General features: G+C 47.0%; 1 protein-coding gene across 1 annotated transcript in view; it reads left to right on the top strand.

The window, feature by feature from the left end:
• LOC121945704 (neural-cadherin) overlaps window positions 1–25,000 on the top strand; it is a 143,142-nt gene that overhangs the window by 42,684 nt on the left and 75,458 nt on the right. The window contains exons 3-4 of the mRNA XM_088084823.1: window positions 19,093–19,281; window positions 22,608–22,833. Coding sequence (XP_087940949.1) covers window positions 19,093–19,281; window positions 22,608–22,833 — 415 coding nt within the window. The remainder of the gene's footprint in view (window positions 1–19,092; window positions 19,282–22,607; window positions 22,834–25,000) is intronic.

The following is a 25,000-nucleotide window of genomic DNA, read 5'->3' as shown; positions in this document are numbered from 1 at the left end:
GTGTGTGTGTGTTACAAAGCTGATCTGGTGTCTCTCATTATTCTCTGTAACGGTTTCATGTTTGGAGACACTGTCAGAAGCTGAGGTTTTAACTGTGTTTTTCTTCAAAACACAGCGCTGTTGATAATTATGATCTGCTTCCTGTCTGTTTGATGCATAGCGTCTGTTAGCAGGAGCATTAATTCTCCTGCAGGTCAGAGTTCAGAGGGCTGCTGGTAGGAGGAACAGCAGATTGTGTAATGTGTTTTATTTTGAAAAATGACAGGATGCAGCGATGCTTTGTGACGTGACGTTGTGACGACTTCCTGTCTGATACGTTCTGCTCTGTGCGTCTTGACGCGGCTGCTGTCTGTGTCCAGCAAAAATAGACTCAGGTGGATTCTCTGCTGAGAAGAGTGGGACGCTCCAGCTCCGCGGAGCTTGCTGGAATCACAACTGCGCCTAAAACATCCGAGATCAGCTCCGGAGGTTGTGGCCGTAACCCGGCACTGAGACACCCGGTGGAATTAAGGGTTATTGAGGAGTAACAGATCAAACAGTGAAACAAAGCACGATGATCAAATACAAAGTTTCTGTTACTGTGTCGCACATTTCTCTCCCCCAAATATTTTCAGAAACAGTTCAGTTTCAGTTTTAGTTCACAGTTTCACTAGAATATGAGATTCATCCGGCCACCGTCGTGTCAATCAGACGAGGGCGCATTACTTCCCACCGGCGTGAGCATTTATTAGTCAGTGCCTTGCGGTGCATTCTGGTAGACTGTAGGTTTTCTGCTTCTTTCCTTTTCCTGTGTTTTCTCTGCTCTCGTACCACCAGTTCCAAAAGAGGCTCTGCTGCAGAAGCAGAACAGATTTATGTCAGGACTTTAAATCGGTGAAATGCTTCTTTAAACTTTTAGCTCATCACATCCATATTTGAAAGTCATCATCTTGATAGCGCTGAGTCAGGACCTCTGGAGCACATTCAGCGCCCCGCTCAGGGGGAAGAACATGTTACTGTGACAAGCTGACAAACCATAAACCCGACTGCTGATACCAGGAGCAGAGTTTGGAAAGGTTTGAAAAAAACAAAAAACTGTCGGAGAAATGAAGAAACCCTGTATGTTTCCTGCAAACACACAGACAGTCAGAGACGCAGCTGCAGAGACGTCAAACTGAGACACCAAATCTGACCCGTGCACACACGAATACACACAAGAAGCATAAAAGCACACACAATGGATTAAGCAGTACGCATGCACACACATGCACACACACACACACACACACACACACACACACACACACACACACACACACACACACACACACACACTAAACTGGGCACAGTGCAGCTTTCTGCCTTTGTTGATTATTCTCACTCCAAATGATGGTGAACGATAACAGATTTACACAAACACACACAGAGAAGCACACACTGGAGTCACAGTGAGGAATTCCCATATCACACACACGCGCACAGACACACACACACACACACACACACACACACACACACGCACACACAGAGTCCTCAGCTGAGCTGACACTCACAGAGAAACACACACACACACACACACACACACGCACACACACACACACACACACACACACACACACACACACACACAGAGTTACCCAGATGTTGAGCCGATGGCTCCACAGCTGCACTCCTTTACGTCCCTGCAGGTGACGCAGAGACACCTGTCAATCACTTCAGAGCTATTTACAGACCCCGCCCACCTGAGGTCATCCGACAGCAGCCAGACGAGACGCTTTTCTTCAAATAATATTCTCAAGTTAAATAAGAAATAAGCATCGTCGCAGTAAAACACACAAATGATTAACGAAGACACATGCTGTCCATGTAAAACACACACAAGCGCGCACACACACACACACACACACACACGTCACAGTGTTGGAGTTCCTCCATCAATAATCAACGAAGCGCCGCATTAAACTTTCACGGCTTTATTTTTTAATGGCTGACAAAAGTCCTCAGATATTCATAATTCAGACGACAGCCGCTGTTTCTCACATCACAGCGGATTCCTCGTCTTCAGACGCCGTCACTGACGCCCCGTCACTGACGCTCCCACACAAACCCAACACCTCCCCAAACACATCCACCAGAGACACGTTCAGGGCCTCTGAAAACATCCCACAGCCCGCTGACGCTACCACCCCTCCAAAACCTCTCAACCCCTCCAAGACCTCAACACTGCTACAAACCATCCGAAACACTGAGTCATCATTAATCTCCCTCCAAAACCGTTTCAAAAACCTCCAAAGATATCCCCAGGACCTCAGCACCATCTTTCAAAACCAAATAAACTCTAACCTTGCTCTTAACCCCCTCAGTGCCCCCACAAAAACATCACCACCTCTCCAAAACCTTTCAACACTGCTACAAACCATCCCTCCCACATCACTACAAACCATTTCAAAAACCTCCAAAGATATCTCCAGGACTTCAGCACCATCTTTAAAAAAGACAGCTAAACCATGTGTTTGTGTTGACATCACAATCGCTGCGTCCTAGAACGTCAACAGCAGGCGGAGGGATACCTAGAGTGTAACATGCAGACGCAGAAGGATACCTAGAGCGTAACATGCAGACGCAGAAGGATACCTAGAGCGTAACATGCAGACGCAGAAGGATACCTAGAGCGTAACATGCAGACGCAGAAGGATACCTAGAGCGTAACATGCAGACGCAGAAGGATACCTAGAGCGTAACATGCAGACGCAGAAGGATACCTAGAGCGTCCCCCAAAAAATCGACAATCAGAAGCAGTAATCGGGTCTCATCTGATCTGGTCTCTTCTGGTCTGTTTGGTCTAGTCCTGTTTGTTGTTGTCTTGATTCAAGCAGTCTGTTGTTGTCTCGTTTGGTCTCTTTCTCTTTTTATTAACATCTATTTATTGATTTTATAGAGCAATACAAACAAACAAACAACAACAACAAAACAAGAACTGTCAACCAAAACAAACAAACAAACAAACAAACAAACATGAAAAACAAACAAGAAAAACAAACAGGACACTGGTGTTAACACAGACCAGGAACAAAGACGCATTATTGACATTTCACACACTGATTCAGTTAACCTGTTAGAACGTTAATTACTGGATTCAATTTGACATTTTTTATTTTGTCTCATACAATCTGGTGCAGTTTAACAGAAATTCATCCGGTCCACTCTGAGTTTTTTATTTTTTTTATTTTTATTTTCCTTTTTTATTGTCCTCTCTTTATTCCTGTCTTTGTCTCTCTTGTCTTTTTTTCTCTCTGCGTCCTCCCTCTGTTCTTTATTTCATCTCTGAAACGTTCGATCTTTCCCTCTCTCTTCTTTTCTTTTCATCGGTTTTTTAGCTGTCCTTTCATGTTTCCTCCCTTTTCATCTTCTGGTGTAACTCTTGCAGAACCAATCTGGCCCACACATACACACACACACGCGCGCACACACATACACACACACATGCACACACACACACACACACACACACACACACACACACACACACACGCACACACATACACATACACACACACACTTTTCTGTGAGTGCTGAAACTCTTGTTATTTTTCGAGCTCCGCCTGTCTGCTCCAGCCAGCAGATTAAAACGAACGCTGCCAGTTATCTGTAAATCCTGTTCGACCCGTCCGCTCGCTCCACTTCCCATGATGCCTTTTTCCATCTGGCCAATCAAGAGAGGAGATCAGAATGAGGCATTCATCTGACTGACTTTTCCGTCAGACGCTCAGTGTTTGATTTTAGCCGCCGGTCCTGTTTCCCTCCAGTTTTTTCTTTTCTTTGACGTCCCTCCCCTCCGCTGTGTTCTTCTTCTCTCTCTCTCCTCCGGCGTCATTGATCCTCTCTGCAGCCGTGTCAATAGAAATCAGCCCGTGGATCTGCTGTTTGTCTGAATGGATTGAACTCGGGGCCGTTGAGGCTCCTGAGCGCGGCGCCGGGGCCCCTCAGGGCGCTGTATTCCCCTCCGTGGGAACCGGGGATCCTCGCTGCCAGCCGGAGCGAGGCGGCGCTTAGTTTCAGCCGCAGCTCGCTGGGAACCGAACGACGGCTGCTGATGCAATGATGTCATCAGTTTGCTTTGTGGACACAGTGGCCATATTTAATTTATGTTGCTTTAAAGTCTCATCTGATCTGTCTTTTTTTTAAATCTCCAAAGCTTCAGTTTGATCTGTGCAGCAGAAATGCTCCTCCAGTGTCTCCATCGCTGCTCTTTGTTTTGCGGTGATGCCATTTCTTGTATCATCATATATACATTTATATCCCTGAAATCTGCACAACCTGAGCTCACAGTACTGACATTAGGTGTTGCTCCAGCTTTTATCATTCAGATAATGTGCAAAAAACTTTCCACTCATTTATATTTTCATGCATTATGCAATCAAAAGCCCCTTTCACTCAGATCACGCCGCTTTTCCACCTCGCCATTCTGTCAAAAATGCTGCCTTCATATGCTCCTCGGAAATACAGTATATGTATTATTTTTATGAGTTACGAGCACATGAACAGCCCTAAAAGTCGTAATTATGAGTGTGAAATTGGGAAATTTCAAAATTTCAGTGATCCCAGAGTTGTTGCATTGTGAGGTTTGTGTGACGTTTCAGAGCAGCAGAAATGTCAGAAATCATGGAAACAGCTGACAGTAAAAAATGATATATTTGGTTATTTTGCTCCTCGTAGCTCTCCTTGATTTTTCGTAGAGTCACATGAGTTTGTGCGTCTGTTAGCTGCAGCAAACTGTGAACTCTGCAGCAGCCAGAATACTAACACTGACAACACGCTGACTTTACAGCACGAGGCGCCGACGCCACGTCACAAACGCACAAACACGGAGGGAAAATCAATGTTTGATTAACGGAGAGAAACTTTTTATTAATTCATGTATTAAATATCAATTTTTGATCACATGTAAAGAGCGATATGGTGTTAATGTTAACTGCTGTTCATGTAGAGTCACTGAGATTAAATATTAGAATGAAATATATTTATAAAAATAAAATTATATATAAAAATATAAACAAACTGGAAACAGCTATCAACCCCTTAAAATTAAAAGTCAGCTCGTCTTCTCTGCAGCTTCATGTTGTTCCACTTTACGACCTCAAAGCTCACGGACACAAACAAATCAGAAGAACAACTTCCCAAGTCGGAATCTCAACTTTCCCACATACCATGAACATGACAATAGATTTGACCGTGGAATGGGGGCACGGGGTGGTCTCCCCTTTGAGCCAAGAGCGGAGGAAGGTAGCCGAGCCGAGCCGAAAAGGAAACAATATGCTCAGATCTCAAACGTTTAAATAGTTGTGAACGTGTCTGAACGCAGCACAAGAAAAGTGATGTCAATCCAGATTTCAAAGGGTTAAACTATGGAAACTCATAAATCATAATTAAAAAAATGAATTATTTGAAGAATGGATTTGGTAGCAGGTGGACAGCGTGATCTCTGTGTAAAAAGGACCATAACAAACATAACTGAGGGCCGGGCTAATTCCTGGAACAATCACTGCCGCCTCGTATGCGACGGAAACTTCTCCACTGAATAGGACGAACTTTAGATTTGAAGAAATGTCTCGTTACTTTTCTGTTGTCCTCTCCAGCATCCTCAGTTTTTCTCCTCACCTCTCCCACCATTTCTTTTCTTTTTTCCGTGTCTCTGTTCCCTCCGTCTCCACCTCTTTCCTCCCTGACGGCAGAATCAAACCCTAAGTGAGTTTCCATGTTGCTGTTCGCTCCCACACACTCCTGAGCTCCCACACCAGGACTCACAGACCACATTAGTGGTCAGAGAGAGAGCAACACACACACGCACGCACGCACGCACTCACACACACACACGCACGCACGCACGCACGCACACACACACACGCACGCACGCACGCACGCACGCACGCACGCACACACACACACGCACGCACGCACGCACACACACCTGGACGCAAACACACACCTCCATCTCTGGATGTAGTTTTTCCGTCTGCAGTAATAAACGTCAGAGCACGGTTTCCTCTCAGCTTCTGTCATCCTCGATACATTTTTCTCCGAATAAATAACACAAAATCTGAAACTAAAGCAACGACACGTTATGACGTCATTATGCGGCAGACAAACGAAGAATGACCTGCACATAAAAGTGAGCATCTCTCAAAAACTAAATAATCTACGGTGTTTTAAAAATATTTGTTTATGTTTCTACATTTTAAAAAAATCCTTTGGATTAATATGTTTTTATGTTTTATTTTGTAAAAATCTGATTAAACATGTCAAAAAAAATTTAAAGGACACAATTTCAGTGCTCTTATCAGCTATTCTGATTTCGACTTCCATAACCTTTTTAGCTCAGTTTGTAGAGATTTTAGGGAGATGAAGCATTTAAGGAAACTCAGAGAAATGAAATCAGAATAGTTAGGGGTGGACTGATGTTGGTTTTCCAGGGCTGGTGCAGATTATTAGTACTTAATGAGACAGATAACTAAATATTTGGAGCAGAGATGCATTTACAATAAAAATGAAAATATTTCTGTCAATATCTAAAATTTGTAATATAACAAACTCCAACACAAAACTAAGCAACATCATATTCAGAAAGTCCCCAGCAATGTGTTTTAATAAAGTTTAGTGAAAATTTAAATTAAAAAAAAGAATAAATAGAAATATCTCCCTGAGGTTTTACAAAGTCAAAGTTCCTCCATGCTGTCACATTGTTTGCATGTGCTGCAGATTGGAGTGTAATACACACATTCATTCATTTTATCGGCAATCATTAAAATAAAACGCAGACACAGATAATCAGTAAAATGCCAAACGTCGGCCCTGATAATCGTCCTGGACGAGAATCTGTCAACCCCAATAATAACCAAAAATGGCAGTGTAGGCAATGGAGGACGGTTCCTGAGAGTTCAAAGGGTTAAAGTCCTGCAGCAGTGAAAGAGCCAAAAAAAAGAGGTCAAAATGAAACACAGTATATAATAACCTTTATTTAACCAGTTAAAAGAGACAGAAACAGTGTTAGTGACCACTGCACCTTCAGGTTTATGAATAATATTCTGATCAGAACTTCAATAATTACAAACGTGTAATCAGTCATAATAACTCCCATTACCACAGTGTGTGTGTGTGTGTGCGCGCACGTGTGTGTGTGTCCACAAAGGCAGATTTCTGCATTGATTTTCCATTTTCTTTTCGATTATTATTCTCATCATTATCTGCCTTGTTAGGCTTTAAACTCATCTCTCTCTCCGTCCTCCATCGTTTTTCCCCTCTTTCTCTCTCTCTCTCTTTCATCCCTCTCTCTCTTCATCAGCAGTGAAAAATGGGGCTTAATTAACTGTGTGCCTGCAGGACTTTCTGTGTGTGTGTGTGTGTGTGTGTGTGTGTGTGTGTGGAGGTAAAGTAGGCCAGTCTATAAGGTGGTTAATTAGGATGCAGCAGGCCTCTGTCCGCTGGCTCCCAGGGACCAGATGGAAAGCCGGGTTCACAAACAGAGGAGGGTTTTGTCCGACGATATTTCCACTTTCACCTCGACTCGACTGCAGAAACAGAATCTGATCTGAAGTTTTACATCTTTACATTTCTTACTGTTCAAAACTGACCGAAGTCACAGTTTTTTAATTTTAGGGCACACAGTCTCACTGGAGTCCGACAAACAGCGGATTATTGGGGGGCACAGATATTTTATGCTGAACACCATATTTGCATAAAAAGGACAAATCATTCAAAAACATTTTTTTGGCAGTTTGTTTTTTTAATTTGTAGCCTAAAAAGTTAATTTCATTCATGCATCCATATAAAGGGCGTGTCATTCATTTGTTTCCCAGTGTGAATCACTTTGTAACTTGGTTTTTGAAAAGTTATCCACAAAAATTGTTCATTATTAGCACGCAGGCGTAAGGCAATATGGCTAAAACATTAAATTCCGAAAAATATTTTAAAGTCAGACAATATTGATAAATATAACTAGATAAAAACGTATTTGATGTCAGACCGCAAACGGCAGAATATTTCACAGATCTGAGCTCGTTTTAAAGCAATTATAATCAAAATAATGACAATCAACTTTTGTTTTTAAGTTGCAGAAACGCTGTGAGGTTTTCTCGTCTAACGTTTCCAGGACGTTCGTGAGTGAATGTGGCTGACGAGCTGTCTGTTTTATATAATGATATGACATAACGTGATTAAAAGTGACGTGAATGAAACTTTCACACCGTAACACATCTGTTAACTTGATTTATGCCCAGCTAATTATCGATATCAACTGATAAGAAAATTTTAAATCGTGATAACTTTTTTAGCCATATCGCCCGATATGAAGGATGAAAAACTAAAGAACACAAAGATACAACAAGATCTTCATGAAACCGTTAAAATACAAGAAATACTTTCATGCAACATACACTTAAACACACACACACACACACAGTGTAGAGCCAGAGTGCTTTCACGCGTCACAGAGACGCATCTCACACTGTCAAAGGCACACACACACACACACACACACACGCACACACACACACCCGTGTTGTGGCAGTCAGGTGCACATTTGTCAGAGACGTATGTGTTGGTGTGTTTGTGTGTGTGTGTGTGTGTGTGTGTAACAACGATCACTCTGATCTTCCCACAGTGCCAACACAGCTGTGTCCGTGTGCTTGGACTTTGTGTGCCCACACACACACACACACACACACACACACACACACACACACACACACACACACACAGAGTTTGAGGTTAAAAGAGATCTGGTGTTCTCCTGTAAAAGGTCGATACAACATCGTTTTCTTGGCGGTCTAACGGGGCCGAGATCAGCACTGACCTCTAAAAGTCACTCTTGCTTTTGTCCACTTGATATTTTTCACAAATCCACGTCCGTACAGACCATTTCAGACATTTCAGAGGATGTAAACAGAGAAAAAAATCATGAGAGCAACCAAAGCAAATATTCCTCATTTAAACCTAAAACTGATGGTTGCTTGTTTGTGAGGGCAGATTTGCGGGCAGGCCGAGCACACAGCATCTTTGACCTCTGATGTGACGGGGACTGTTCATCGTTCCAACTGCCCAAAAGTGCTGGATAAAGTACCTGAAAGTAACACTTGAGTAAAAGTACAAATATCTCCCCAGAAAATGACTTTGGCAGAAGTTAAAGTCACCGGTCGGAACATTACTGAGTAAAAGTCATAAAGTATCTGATGTTTACTGCACGTAGGAAATGTAGAGGAGTAAAGGTGAAAGTTACCAGTAATATAAAATCTTAAGTAAAGTACAGATACTCCCACAAAGTACTTAAGTACTGTAGCAAAGTGTTATTACTTTGTTTTATTACACCACTGCCAAAACTGGACTGTAAACCCATTTCTTCAACAGCCCGTAATCCCCAAAACAAACGCCTGTTTCTCCAAAGTCCTGTTCCTCCAAAAATACACACTTCCTGCAGCTAGAAAACCGACACAAAAATGGTTCGCATCAACATGTCTGTAAACCGCAGATACGTAACATTTGGTGGCACAAAAGGTCCGTAAAAAACACCCAGGATCAGTGACTCCAACGCTGGAGGTGCGCAGGTGTAAACAGGTGTGAGCAGGTGTAAGCAGGTGTGAGCAGGTGTGAGCAGGTGTGAACAGGTGTGAGCAGGTGTGAACAGGTGTGAGCAGGTGTAAACAGGTGTGAGCAGGTGTGAGCAGGTGTGAGCGGGTGTAAACAGGTGTGAGCAGGTGTAAGCAGGTGTAAACAGGTGTGAGCAGGTGTAAGCAGGTGTGAGCAGGTGTGAGCAAGTGTGAGCAGGTGTAAACAGGTGTGAGCAGGTGTGAGCAAGTGTGAGCAGGTGTAAACGAGTGTGAGCAGGTGTAAGCAGGTGTGAGCAGGTGTGAGCAGGTGTGAACAGGTGTGAGCAGGTGTAAGCAGGTGTAAACAGGTGTGAGCAGGTGTAAGCAGGTGTGAGCAGGTGTGAGCAGGTGTGAGCAGGTGTAAACAGGTGTGAGCAGGTGTGAGCAAGTGTGAGCAGGTGTAAACGAGTGTGAGCAGGTGTAAGCAGGTGTGAGCAGGTGTGAGCAGGTGTGAGCAAGTGTGAGCAGGTGTAAACAGGTGTGAGCAGGTGTAAACAGGTGTGAGCAGGTGTGAGCAGGTATGAACAGGTGTGAGCAGGTGTAAGCAGGTGTAAACAGGTGTGAGCAGGTGTGAGCAGGTGTGAGCAGGTGTAAACGGGTGTGAGCAGGTGTAAGCAGGTGTGAGCAGGTGTGAGCAAGTGTGAGCAGGTGTAAACAGGTGTGAGCAGGTGTAAACAGGTGTGAGCAGGTGTGAGCAGGTATGAACAGGTGTGAGCAGGTGTAAGCAGGTGTAAACAGGTGTGAACAGGTGTAAGCAGGTGTAAACAGGTGTGAACAGGTGTGAACAGGTGTGAGCAGGTGTAAGCAGGTGTAAGCAGGTGTGAGCAGGTGTGAGCAGGTGTAAGCAGGTGTGAGCAGGTGTGAGCAGGTGGAAGCAGGTGTGAGCAGGTGTGAGCAGGTGTGAACAGGTGTGAGCAGGTGTGAGCAGGTGTGAGCAGGTGTGAGCAGGTGTGAGCAGGTGTGAGCAGGTGTGAGCAGGTGTGAGCAAGTGTGAGCAGGTGTAAGCAGGTGTAAGCAGGTGTAAACAGGTGTGAACAGGTGTGAGCAGGTGTAAACAGGTGTGAGCAGGTGTAAGCAGGTGTGAGCAGGTGTGAGCAGGTGTGAACAGGTGTGAGCAGGTGTGAGCAGGTGTAAACAGGTGTGAACAGGTGTGAACAGGTGTGAGCAGGTGTGAGCAGGTGTGAGCAGGTGTAAGCAGGTGTGAGCAGGTGTGAGCAGGTGTGAACAGGTGTGAGCAGGTGTGAGCAGGTGTGAGCAAGTGTGAGCAGGTGTAAGCAGGCGTGAGCAGGTGTAAGCAGGTGTGAGCAGGTGTGAGCAAGAGTGAGCAGGTGTAAACAGGTGTGAGCAGGTGTAAACAGGTGTGAACAGGTGTGAGCAGGTGTAAACAGGTGTGAGCAGGTGTAAGCAGGTGTAAACAGGTGTGAACAGGTGTGAACAGGTGTGAGCAGGTGTAAGCAGGTGTAAGCAGGTGGGAGCAGGTGTAAGCAGGTGTGAGCAGGTGTGAGCAGGTATGAACAGGAGTGAGCAGGTGTAAACAGGTGTGAACAGGTGTGAACAGGTGTGAGCAGGTGTAAGCAGGTGTAAGCAGGTGTGAGCAGGTGCAAGCAGGTGTGAGCAGGTATGAACAGGTGTGAGCAGGTGTGAGCAGGTGTGAGCAGGTGTGAGCAGGTGTGAGCAGGTGTAAGCAGGTGTAAACAGGTGTGAACAGGTGTGAGCAGGTGTAAACAGGTGTGAGCAGGTGTAAGCAGGTGTGATCAGGTGTGAGCAGGTGTGAGCAGGTGTGAGCAGGTGTGAGCAGGTATGAACAGGTGTGAGCAGGTGTAAGCAGGTGTAAACAGGTGTGAACAGGTGTAAGCAGGTGTAAACAGGTGTGAACAGGTGTGAGCAGGTGTGAACAGGTGTGAGCAGGTGTGAGCAGGTGTGAACAGGTGTGAGCGGGTGTGAGCAGGTGTGAGCAAGTGTGAGCAGGTGTAAACAGGTGTGAGCAGGTGTAAACAGGTGTGAACAGGTGTGAGCAGGTGTGAGCAGGTGTAAACAGGTGTGAACAGGTGTGAGCAGGTGTAAGCAGGTGTAAGCAGGTGTGAGCAGGTGTGAGCAGGTGTGAGCAGGTGTGAGCAGGTGTGAGCAGGTGTGAGCAGGTGTAAACAGGTGTGAGCAGGTGTAAACAGGTGTGAACAGGTGTAAGCAGGTGTAAACAGGTGTGAACAGGTGTGAGCAGGTATAAGCAGGTGTAAGCAGGTGTGAACAGGTGTGAGCAGGTGTAAGCAGGTGTGAGCAGGTGTGAGCAGGTATGAACAGGTGTGAGCAGGTGTGAGCAGGTGTGAGCAGGTGCAAGCAGGTGTAAGCAGGTGTGAGCAGGTGTGAGCAGGTATGAACAGGTGTGAGCAGGTGTGAGCAGGTGTGAGCAGGTGTGCTTTTGCTGCGTACTGGTACCGTCCCTGACTGTATACATATATGCATATAACACAGATGCACCCAAACCTTCCTGATGGCTCAGATGCTGCTGGAAAACTGCGGGGGGGGGGGTTGTATTTTTGGAGAGGTGTGACTCTTTGGAGGGATGGGGGTTCGATAGCGGGCTTTTGGGCCTCGGGAACGACGGCTTGGCACAGATTTGACAGCATCGCAGTTCTCCTCTTGTAGTTTACATTGTTTCTGCTGTTGTCGTTGTTGTCTGATCTGGTTTTCGCCTCCTGACGGCCCGCAGACAGAATGAAGCTGTGTGAGGTTACCGGCGGGTGGGCGAGCTGCCTGTTTGTGGGTCTCTGCTCGCTCTGTCTCATGTGTCTGACTTCTTCCTGCACTTTTGTTCTTGTCTTTTCTGGTTTTCTGGCCTGTTTGTAGCTCTGTTTGTTTGTGTGGCGTCGCTGCGACGCAGGTTTGTGACAAACAGGTTTGTCAAAAGCGCTTTATAAATAAACACGACTTGCACTTTAATCACCTTTCATCATCGGCTGTGTGACAACCTGTGGGCGCGACCACACTTTAATTTAATCCCCTCTTACATCTCACACCCCTCCCCTAATTGAAGCTTTGCGAGCAGCAGCAGTGGCGGCGGTTTGCTATTTCTGAAGCGGCGCGGGTTGGCTGCCACGGCTCCGCTTCACGCTGAATACATCAGCCGCCATTCAAGTCAGAGACTCAGAGGAAAAAGACAGAAAATAGCTCCTCGCATTGTGTCTCCGTCCTCTCGATTCTGTCGCCTCCTGCTCTGATCCCGACACGCTGTATGTCAGACAAACAAATCCCCTCCCCAAACAAATCGATGAATTAAAATTAAAAGACGGCAGAATGGAGTTTGGCGTAAAAAAGCACAATTCCCTTTCTCTTTTTAGCCTGGTTTGCATAACAAGCCGTGACACGCTCCGCTTTGAGATTCAAATGAGTGGCGGCTTAAGATGGACTTAGCTGCACTTCACTGGGACTATTTATCCGCTTTTATAGAGGATGTGTCGCTCTCAACACTTCCTGTTTGACGACACAGCGCTCTGTGTTCCACACAACACACTGTTCATGAAACTTTATTGATCTCTGCCAGGAAACGAGGCCATCGCCAAACAGACTCAGCAGAGAAACGGAGGACAAACACAAAGAGAAAAGCTCTGCCAACACCTCTCTCATCGTTTACAGTCAAATATTCACCTGAGCAGAAACGAGATGTCTTCTTCTCGTCAGGACCGGAGCAGGAATCCAGACAAACATGAAAGCTTTGGAAAGACAAACGCACGGCGATGTGACGGCGCTTCAGCAGGGACCTGGATGTATATCGGACTGAGACGGTGGAGATGACAGCGGGCAGACTGAGGAGAGGGAATTTAAAGAATCAGATAACATCGACTCTCTTGGTTTGAGCTCCTGCTGAGACTTCCTGCATTAAACACTGTCGGACTGAATCCAAAAACACCTGGTCAAAAATACCTGCTTCCTCGCTTGTTGTCATGGAGAATCTTTACGATAATTGATGCCTGCGAGCGTTTGGCAGCCACTACTTCCCCAAACCCCTGTGAGTGTGAGGGCCGAGCCTCGGTGGGACTGCGGGACACGGTCCTGCAGACAGTTTTGGAAAAGCAGCTTTTCATCTGAGTTTGGGAAGTTTATCAGACGTGCATTTGACAAACCAATCACTGAGTCTCGTGTAGAGCTGAGACATGCTGTTTGAAAAAGTTTAAATCTCACTTTTTATCGAGCCTTTCCAAGTGTGGACAGTGGCATTGATGCACTTGTCTTTTTAGTCTGTTTTCTATGAAGTGTCTAAATATCACGATTTTGTGGTTTTTATTTATTAAGATCATTTTTTCAAGATCCATTTTTGCTTATTTCCTATGTTCTTGTTTTTGTTTCTTCAGTCAAACTGTGACGCATTTTGAATTAAATTTGTATTTTGTTTGAAAGGTGCTGTATAAATAAAATTTGATTGTTTTTTTGCTTGTCAGTGTGCTGTTCAGCGTACTTCTTTGGGGCCTTTGGTTCCCAGATTTTGCTGCAGAGTGAGTGCTCTTGATTTTCACGCTGCTCTTTGGTGCAGGCAGCAGCAGACGTGCAGGCAGCAGCACAGAGGAGGAGAGACTTTGCACTGCTCTGTGACAATATTATCGTCTCTCTTCTGCTGAGACGTGGTGAATTTACAGCTCACAGCAACTTAATACGACACAGTCTCTGTGCTAGTGTCTGCAAAAATGTCTTTACACATTTCCACTCGTTAGCTCAGTTATCTTGTTAACGAGATGACGTGAACGCTGCTTTCACACTGAACGCCTCGCTGAGTATTCAAATTTTAAAATTTTGTATCGAAAAATATGAATTGAAAAAAAAAGAAAAACACCATTTTTCCAAACATGAAAGTGCTTTATTTAGTGTTTCACCAGATTAAATCAAAAGACAAAGAGATCTCTGTGGATAATTCAGCTCCCAGTAAAAACTTCCTGAATGTCTGTATCGTATGTTTTCAGAGAAAAACGGTGAGCACACATTAGCGGGTTGTTTTTGTCAGCTCGATGCTGTCATAACACACAAAAATGGATGACCAGTGCTGCAGAAAATTTAACATAAATTGGGATAAACTTTAGATTATAACCAGTTTGGATACAATAACTCAGATTAGAATGAGAAGAAAGTGGATGTTGTGTAGAGCTCTGAGCTCTCCTTTAGTTGAGTTTGCATTCAGGTGACAGTGATGGCACTGTGTTAAATGTCGTCACCTCTCAGGGAGACGTCTCCTCATGACTGAGTTCATGAAGTTTAATAGATCAAAACACTGAAACTGCTCCGTAAAGTCCGACCTGAGGGAGACACAGAAACAGAGCGACGGGTCGAGGATCGTTGAACTCTGACTGCACCGAGGAGAGATTCAGCGAGGCCTAAAAAATTCAGATCCGCTCTGACGGTGAAACTGTGGTGCAGTTCACTGGCAGTGAAAATTTAATCTGACCAAGGAAACTACCCCAAAAGCCAAGGGATTGTGGGTAGAAGCAGAGGGATGCGATAACTCATGGATGGGAAGCTGAGCAGAACAAAACGGAGCTCATATTCAGGTGTCTCTCCATGCGTTCATAGCTGCTCAAAATAACTGAACTACAGCGAAACTTTGTGTCAGAATCACCTCCGGAAATAAAAACTACATCACCCGGGAGCTGACAAAATGCGACAGAAACTTTGTTAAAAGCACAAACGCCATTTTACACTCTTTTCATGTTGGCCTGAAAAATGCTGTCGCGCCTGAAAGGACAAACTCGTCTGTCCTTGTGTGGAAATGACTGCTCAGCATTCAGGTTTTCAGCCCTTCGTCATCTCCCACTCTTCTTCCTCGCTGCAGGCCGGCGGCCGCCCCGAGCCCGACCATCCTCTGCTCTTTGGTATGCATGCATGCTCGTGTTCACTGAGTTCTGGCCCGAATCAGGGAAAAGCTCACTGTTCAGGCCGTGAGGCGCATTTCCTCCTGCTGAGGAGGCCAAGCGGAAGGATGTGAGGGAACGCTGAACGGAGACGAGGCTGAACTTTTGCTCCGGTGATGGGAGTCAGCACAGAAAGTATCCTGAAACGGGCCCCGTGTGCACCTGCTATTAACATGAGTCTTACACGATCTCCTCGCAGAGGGACAGCTCACAGTCTGTCTGCTGGCATTAGATTTCATCAAGAGTGACCGCTTGTGATCGGATCTAACTTCCACGCTCAATAAGAACGCTCGTCATTTCCACGACCAAATACACAGCTGTTTTTGGGGCAGTGCAATGCACTTAAAGATTATAAGGCCCACTTCCTGTAAAGATGACGCAGAAGTTTGCAGTGAATTTGATTTGGGTAAAATGATAACAGTGCGGATGAGATCTGTTTCTCGGCGTTCTCCAGCAAAACTAAGTCATTATGAACAAAATGGATTCTTGCTGTGTCCGAGGACACGATGAAATCAGGCGGTTCTGATGCACTGCTGGTATGTTTCCTGTGACGGGAGGAAACGTGATCCCAGGTCCAGTTTTTCTTCTGGCTGTCCAGTTTCTCTCTGAGCTCATTGTATATGTCAGCTCTGTTTTCAGAGTACAAGTGGGACACTAAAAGACACCTTCCACGTCCAGTTGGGGCACGGCTGAATGGCGTCAGATGAGAACACGACCGGACACGGACAGAACCGGTGACGTAGTTATTATATGCTGGCAGCTGCATGGACAGAAATGGTTGCGTGTGCAGGAAACACTAAAGAATGGTGTCCGGTTGAAACGCTGCCGGTGATCATGTGAAGGAACACCATGCCTACAGAGCGATGGGTCGGGAGGTGGATGGGTCCAATAAACAACCGACTTTCATTTGGGAGACCGTCTTTGCCTAAACTCAACCATCGTGACGGTTATGAGGACTCCTCTGCTGACAGCCCTCATGAAGCGATGCAGCTTTACCGAATCGTCCCCCTAAATAAACGTCGTTATTCTGGTGTCAGTGACCTGTCGTCAGCCCGGAGGAGCCACAGGGCCGACGGCCTTCCACATAGTTTTTGTCCCGGCCGACGCGTGTGCTGACCGCGGGCGCTGCGTCCCAACGTGTTGATGTTCATCGTGATAATGGGACGGATTGGAGTTCACTTTGATGCTGCGGCCCGCAGCGCGGCATATGTAAAACCACGGACAGAAATAGACGTGATTATTCAGGATTTTATGAGCCGGCTGAAGACCGAAGGCCAGTCGCACAGAAGAAGACAGAGAGAGGAGCACTGAGCTGGAAGACTCCTTCATCACCTTCTCCTCTTCACTTTGGATTTCTCCTCGCTCTCTTTTATCCTCTTCACTTTCAAATTTTATCCTCCTCATCGCTCCTCCGCCTTTTCCTCCATCTGTTTCTCCTCCTTCCTCCTTTCCTCCGTCTTCTCTCTGTCTTGTCCTCCCTCTCTCCTCCTGCTCTCAGTTTGTTGACAGACCTTCAGAGACGATATAAAAAGAGACACAGACGCCTTTGTCATGTTTTCACCTCCTCCTCCTCCTGCTGTCTCCTCCTCCTCCTCCTCCTCCTTTCTTCTTCTGCGCTCTCTCTGAAGTGAAGTTTCCTCTCTTGTCGACGCTGTTGTCTCCTTCGCTGCTGTGAAACAAAACAGGAGCCAAAACAACAGCGAACGCTGCAGCAACTTCAAACCGAACAAATCCCTCCTCAGAAGCAGCGACATGAAGAGCGACGCGGAGACAGACGGAGTCGACTCGCAGACAAACACCAGTGTGTATTTTTGACGGGGCGAGCGGGACTTCCTGCTGCGTGGATGTCGCCGTGTGATCTTCTGAAAGTTTTGTTGTTTTATTTTGGAGGAGCCGCTCGCCTTCCTCTCTTCCTCGCCGTCACTCCGTCACTCCTGTCTTGTGTCGGAGATGAAGGAGGAGCAAACACGCGACAGATATCTCACAGAAACGTCACCTCGTCCCCTTCGGCTGCGAGCGGCTCGGCTTTCATGCCGCGGTCTGAACAAGTGCAGCTGGCTTTGCTAACAAGCTGCGTTACTACAAAGCTGCAGCAGACGGCAGTCGCAGGCGTCACAGCGAACTGACGCAGCAACAAAAATACACAAAACAACAGCGGACTCCACCAGCAGCCCCAAGAAATAAAAAATGCACACAATATTCACTCAAAATGACAACTTAATTTACTGATGGAAACTTGAGGATGATACAACCTTAACACATCAGATTGTTTTCCATTAACCCTTTGAGAGCTGAGCTAATTGGCTTTATTTTTTTTTTTACCAAACACAGAAGGCAATGAACAACCAAAGAAAAAATGACCCAAAAAGGAGCAGGACATGACGGAAACATTAGTATCATAGTGAACTGAGTCGTCTTTAACTGATTAAACATAAAAGTTATATAGAACTTTTACTTTGAAAAAATGAAAGACATTTACATATAAAAAGTAAGGAAATTACTACGGATGATTAGTCAATTAATAGATTAGTCAATCACACTAAAATTATTTGCCAACTATTTTGATAATTGTTAATTGTTTGAATTTGCTGCTTTTCCGTGTTATTTATGACAGTAAATGAAGAGGACCGCCGGTCAGACAAAAGATGTGATTTGAAGACGTCGCACTGGATCCTGGGAAATCCTGATGAGCATTTTTTCAGATTTTTCTTTACATTTCGTAAAATAAACGATAATCTGTGAAATAATCTGCAATATTGAAGATGATTGTGAGCTGCACCTCTAGAAATCGCATTAGTCTGATGTTTCATATTTTTGGGTGTTCGTACCCCTGAAACTCCTTTTCGTGTCTGTCTCCTGCACCATTGACACGAAACCTGTAGCTTTGGGAGCCTCCCAAAGATTCGTCACGTCGCTGTGTGAGTGCTGCACAAGGAAACAGACGATTGCAAACTCTGCAGCCAGAGCAACTCGTTCAGCTTTTAACTCTTAACTCCTGCGCTCGTAACTTTTCATTGACCCGCAGTGACGCTGACTGTCGCCGGCCGGGTGACGTATGACTTTGTGAGTTTGGTTCAGCTTGATGCCTTGGACTGTTTGTGACTCTGAGCGACGTTTGTCAAACATATTTTCTGGGTTTTCTTTGTTGTGTCGTGTACTTTTCCAGGAGCTGCGCGCGGTGGTTTAAAGTCACAGATTCAGTACTGGGACAGCACCACGTTGTCACTTTGTTGTTGGATTCTCTTCAGAGTGGCGGACAGACTGATGTGTTTGCTGTTTTTTGGGGGGGGGGGGTTTGTTGCTGTTTTGAAGTCATAATCAATATAAAGTGGACGTAAAGACTTAAATTACGGTAAAGGAAACAGTTTCAAAATTTTCCTTGAAACCGAGTGAATGAAGAAAAACACCAGCAGACTTCCTGTTTCTGGTCTCTGATTTCTTGTCTTGAATGAGCTGTCCCTGCAGGTCACAGAGTGTCCTCCTGAAGACGTTTCACTGGGTTTGTTCTTTCGTGAGCTGAATGAACTCACCGCTACAATGACAGGAAAATAAATCCTGTCTCTCTCTCTTGTCCCCTCCTCCAGTTGACGAGTGGTACCTGTGCAGGCTGGCTCTGAGCATGCCCAGTCAGGCTGACCTGCAGTGGGCCATGTTTCCCTCGCCTTACCTGGGCGCCGTGGGTCCTGACGCCACGCCCGGCTCTGTGGTGTACCAGCTGTCGGCACGGCAACGAGACGGGTCGCTTGGACAAGCCCAGTTCCTCTTACTGGACAGTGAGTTAACAATTTCTAATTTTTATTTAGCCTCCTCCTGATTGAATGTCTCTGTGCCGTCAGTATGCATGACGTTTTCTGGTTGTCCCTCCGTATGTCCGTCCCGTTCCCCTGAAAGAGTTATTTCAGGAACACCTTGAAGGAATGTCTTCAAATTTGAAACAAACCTCCACTTGGACTTATTGATGTTATGATTAGATTTTGGTGGTCATAGGTCAGGGGTTAAGGTCACTGTGACTTTGCATCCTCATTCTTGTGAGCGCAGTATCTCCAAAACACCTTAAGCGAATGTCTTCAAATTTGGCACAAACATCCACTTAGTCTTATCAATGAAGTGATCAGCATTTGGTGTTCAAAGATCAAGGTCACCATGACCTTGTGTACATCTCATTCTTCAGAACGCAACATCTGAAAATGGCCTTTCCTTATATTTGGCACAAACCTCCACTCAGACGACCCTCACACTGAGCAAATTGAAACTGCGAATATAAAATATGCCTGTTACTGGGATGTTATCAGAGGAGACGTCACATGACATCGCTCAGTGGAAACAGAGTCAGCTCCATGTTGAGTTTTTTACACGTTTATTAAATATTGCTTAAATTTTGCACACATCTGTGATGGAAACCCCTCTAGTGATACACGAACATTTTTCAGCAAAGTTTGATTTCTGCATTTAAGCCTTCCTCTTCAGAGCAGCGAGCGGTTGCGTGCAGCACTCGAGGACAGTTTTGATGGTGGGGAACACCGGAGGGCCTGCAGGGAACAGCAGATACAGTCAGCTTCACATCAAGTTTATCCACATTTACTAAATATCACTTAAATTTTGCACAAATCTTATTCCGTCTACTGTCACATCATAAAGTCCTGCAAAAACACTTCTCTGTCCGCAGCATCATAACTCAGGAGCAGAACTCAAGTCAAACTTTAGTTGTACACTGAAAACAGCTGCAGCTGCTCAACAGTTAACACACAACAGAAAAATACAGAAGCAAACAGCAAGCGGACACAGAAGTGTAACGTAGGGAAAAAGCAGTCCTGATGGGATGTAGTAAAAAGTCTTTGGTGATGACAATGAAATTTCAAAATGCATAAAAATACGTGTCCCCTCCCCACAGTTATCTGCAGCAGAGACGTGCAGACCCCAGCAGCAGACCCTCCTCTCCCCCAGTCCTGTTCAGCTAAAACCTGTTTGCTGCTGCTCTGGATCTGTAATCAGGTCCGCTGCTGCTCCGCCAGGCGCTCTGTGACAAACCTGTTTTGTTCAAAGCAGCGACTTATAAATAAAATTTGACTTGTTGAATTTCAATTACTGTCAAGTGAGAGAGAGAGAAAAAAAAAGCGCACATAAACGGCACAGAGCTGCGCTGTTAATCGCTCCCTGGGGCAAAGAACGCTCCCAGATTCAGGAAGAATAGGAAAGTCTCTGGAGAGGCAGCGAGTGGGAGGGTGGGCGGACGGGCGCCGGTGGCTGTGGATTTTTTATTTTTTATATTATTCTAGAGGAGGAGAGGAGAAGTAAGGAGGAGGAAGGAGAGATATTTTGAGCACTAATTTCCAATGCTTTCATATTAAGAGCTCCTGACTCCCCTTTGGCGAAATGTGACTACATGTGTACCGACGAATAATCCAATAATTTACATTAAAAATGGTTTTTAATATCATGCCAATATGGAAATATATTCACGCAGTGTGTGTGAAGCCAATTAGAAGCATTAATGTGATTTTACTCACTTTGAGGATCTGAAATTTACAGTGGAGGAAAAGTGCTTCTTTCAAAGTTTTCAAGTTTGAAGTTTCTGCATCCGTTAAGTTTGTTGTGCCAAAAAAAAAACAAGATTTCAAAATCATTTTCTGCACGCTTCCCCGTTGTCTCTTATTACACTGACTAAACACTAAACGAAGAACAGCATCATTTTTATTCAGACAGTGATGAATTTAAATTGACCCTTTGAAACTTGAGCAAATCGGCTAAATTTCTTTCAAAACACGGGAAGAAGGCAATGAGCAACAAAAGAGGAACTGACCCCAAAATTTACAAGAAATTAGTACAAGAAAATTACCTAAAAATTAATTACAAAAATAAAAATAAATAAATATATCAATAAGAAAATTTAAGAAAATTAAAGTTGGAAAAACTGCTTGAAAAGTAGTCTAGTTTTATAATTTAATTATGTAATTATGATAATTATCTTTTTTCCTTTATTTTCCAACACATCTTCCCCGGCATTATTGCGACTTTCTCACAATAAAAGAGACCCGTTACAGTTTTCCATTTGCATCAAGCAACAAAGTTTGGATGTTTTGTTCCGGCGTGTTCTTGTGACGTCGATGGACGCAGGTCGTACCCTGCGATTCAGTGATGATGTCATCGTACGGTTGTGCCCAAATGTGTTATCTCCACGAGGCGGAGACGACCGATCAGATCTCAGTCTGTGCAGGTGAGGATGGCAATTCAATTCAAAACTTTATTAAATACTCAGCTCATGGACGGATCCGTCGGTCCTCCATCGAACTCCCAAAAATCCCCACAAATAGACGCAGCAGCAGGAGATGATTGACTGCTGCTTCACAGCCCTCCGGTCAACAGCTGGGGATCCTGCTCCTCCTGCACTGCTCCTGCACTCCTCCTGCTCTCCTCCTCCTCTCCTCCTGCACTCCTCCTGCTTTCCTTCTGCTCTCCTCCTGCACTGCTCCTGCACTCCTCCAGCTCTCCTCCTGCACTGCTCCTGCACTCCTCCTGCTCTCCTCCTCCTCTCCTCCTGCCCTCCTCCTGCTCTCCTCCTGCTCTCCTCCAGCTCTCCTCCTGCACTCCTCCTGCTCTCCTTCTGCTCTCCTCCTGCACTGCTCCTGCTCTCCTTCTGCTCTCCTCCTGCACTGCTCCTGCACTGCCCCAGCTCTCCTCCTGCACTGCTCCTGCACTGCTCCTGCTCTCCTCCTGCTCTCCCTCCTCCTCTCTTCCTCCTCTCCTCCTCCTCTCCTCCTGCACTCCTCCAGCTCTCCTCCTGCACTGCTCCTGCACTGCTCCTGCTCTCCTCCTGCTCTCCTCCTCCCACCCTCCGTCCTCCTGGTCCACTCATTTATACTTTTTCTTTTTCATCCCTCTTCACGTCTTTTCTGCACTCCTCTCTCTTCACTCACACTCTTCCTCTGAATCTTCAGAGTGTTAACCAGCTCACACACACGCACAAACACACACACACACACACGCACACATGCGCGCACACACACACACACACACACACACACACACACACACACACACACACCATGACTCTGTTTGACGGACCGTCAGTGAAGACTCCTCTTCCTCTCTGTCCGTCCAGGTGGCGAGGAGAGCTTCGAGGTGGACCGTCGCTCCGGTGAGATCAGGACCACGGGTCGACCTCTGACCCCGAGTAAGGACTACCTGCTGCGGGTTCAGGCGGTGGACGGGAACGGGCGCAAAGGCTCGCCGGCTACAGTGGCCATCCTGGCCGGCTACCGGCCGCCGCAGTTCACCAACGCCACCTACAGCCTGAAGGTCCCGGAGAACACGCCTGTCGGCCAACCGTGAGTCCGGGAAAAAGTTATTCGGATTTTGAACAATAAAAAACTTTCGTGATGTAACTTCCAGGGTTTGTCAGAAATATTAAAAAGTATTTTTGAAAAAAACAATTTAGAGAAAAAGTAAATTAAAAAAAGAAATGTGAAAAAACAAAAATTTCAAAGACCCAAAAAAAAGTCTTGAAGCTATTGCACTGTTTTAGCGAATTATGAGGCTAGTATGTTTTTTTGTTTGTTTTTAACTCGACATGTTAGGACTGCTGTATATATGTATGTATATATATATATATATATATATATATATATATATATATATATCATACATATACCTCACTAGTCTGCGGATAGGGAGAAGCATCAGTTTGAAGAGCTTCAGTGGACCTTTTGGGACTGACTGACTTTATCCTCGTGACGTGTTTGACGTCACTGTGTTGTGTTGTTTACGTTTAGTGAAATCATATCGAATACGTCCTTGTGTCTCTTATGACCTTAAACTGGTGACTGAGGAGAAATGAGGAGCTGCTGGCTGCAGCTGCTGGGAGCACTGGGACAGACCATAATATAAGACGTGTGAGCGTGCAGTGTTTTACACACTGTTGGTCTTATTGTGTGTTTTCTGCATATTTCTTTTTGGTGTGTGTGTGTGTGTGTGTGTATCTGTGTGTCTGTGTCCACCCCACCCCACCCACTCCCCACCCACACCACTCCACCCCACCCCACCCCGTCCCACCCACCCCACCCCACCCCACCCACACCACCCACCCCACCCCACCCACCCACCCACCCCACCCCACCCCACCCCACCCCAACCCCACCCCACTCCACCCCACCCACACCACACCACCCCACCCACCCCACCTCCCCACCCCCACCCCACCCACCCACACCACTCCACCCCCACCCACACCACACCACCCCACTCCCACCCCACACTCCCCACCCCACCCCAACCCCACCCCACCCCACCCACCCCACCCCACCCACCCAACCCCAACCCCACCCCACCCCACCCCACCCCACCCACCCACCCACACCACACCACCCCACCCACACACCACCCCACCCCCACCCCACCCAACCCAACCCCACCCCAACCCCACCCCAACCCCACCCACCCACACCACCCCACCCAATCCAATCCCCAACCCCAACCCCACCCCACCCACCCAATCCACCCCACACCACACCACCCACCCCACCCACCCCACCCCACCCACACCACACCCCACCCACCCCACCCACCCCACCCCCACCCACCCAACCCCAACCCCAACCCCACACCAACCCCAACCCCAACCCCACCCCACACCACCCACCCCACCCCACCCCACCCACCCCACCCCAACCCAACCCACCCACCCCACCCCACCCCACCCACTCCACACCACCCACCCCACCCCAACCCCAACCCAACCCCAATCCCACCCCACCCCACCCCACCCCACCCCACCCACACCACCCCACCCCACCCCACCCCACCCAACCCCAACCCCACCCACCCACACCACACCACCCCACCCCAACCCCACCCACCCACCCAATCCCAACCCCACCCCACCCCACCCACACCACCCAACCCCAACCCCAACCCCACCCACCCACCCCACCCCACCCACCCCACCCCCACCCCACCCACTCCCCACCCCACCCACACCACACCACACCCCACACCACACCCAACCCCACCCACCCCACCTGCCCCCACCTCCAACCCCAACCCCACCCCACCTCCACCCCACCCACCCACACCACCCACCCAACCCCAACCCCAACCCCACCCCACCCCCACCCACCCACCCACCCACCCACCCACCCCACCCCACCCCACCCCCACCCCCACCCCAACCCCAACCCCCACCCCACCCCACCCACCCCACACCACACCACACCACACCAACCCCAACCCCAACCCACCCACCCACCCCACCCCACCCAATCCCAACCAACCCCAATCCCAACCCCAACCCCACCCACCCACACCACACCAATCCCACCCACCCCACCCACCCACCCCACCCAATCCCCAACCCCACCCACCCCACCCACCCAATCCCCAACCCCACCCCACCCCAATCCCAATCCCACCCACCCCAATCCACCCACACCACACCACCCCACCCACCTCCACCCACCCACCCCACACCCACACCACCCAACCCCAACCCCACCCCAC

This window comes from Plectropomus leopardus, chromosome 11 (genome assembly GCF_026936395.1).
Source record: "Plectropomus leopardus strain MGB_pleo_1.0 chromosome 11, ASM2693639v1, whole genome shotgun sequence".
Lineage (NCBI taxonomy): Eukaryota > Metazoa > Chordata > Actinopteri > Perciformes > Serranidae > Plectropomus > Plectropomus leopardus.
This window is presented reverse-complemented; position numbering and strand designations above follow the sequence as displayed.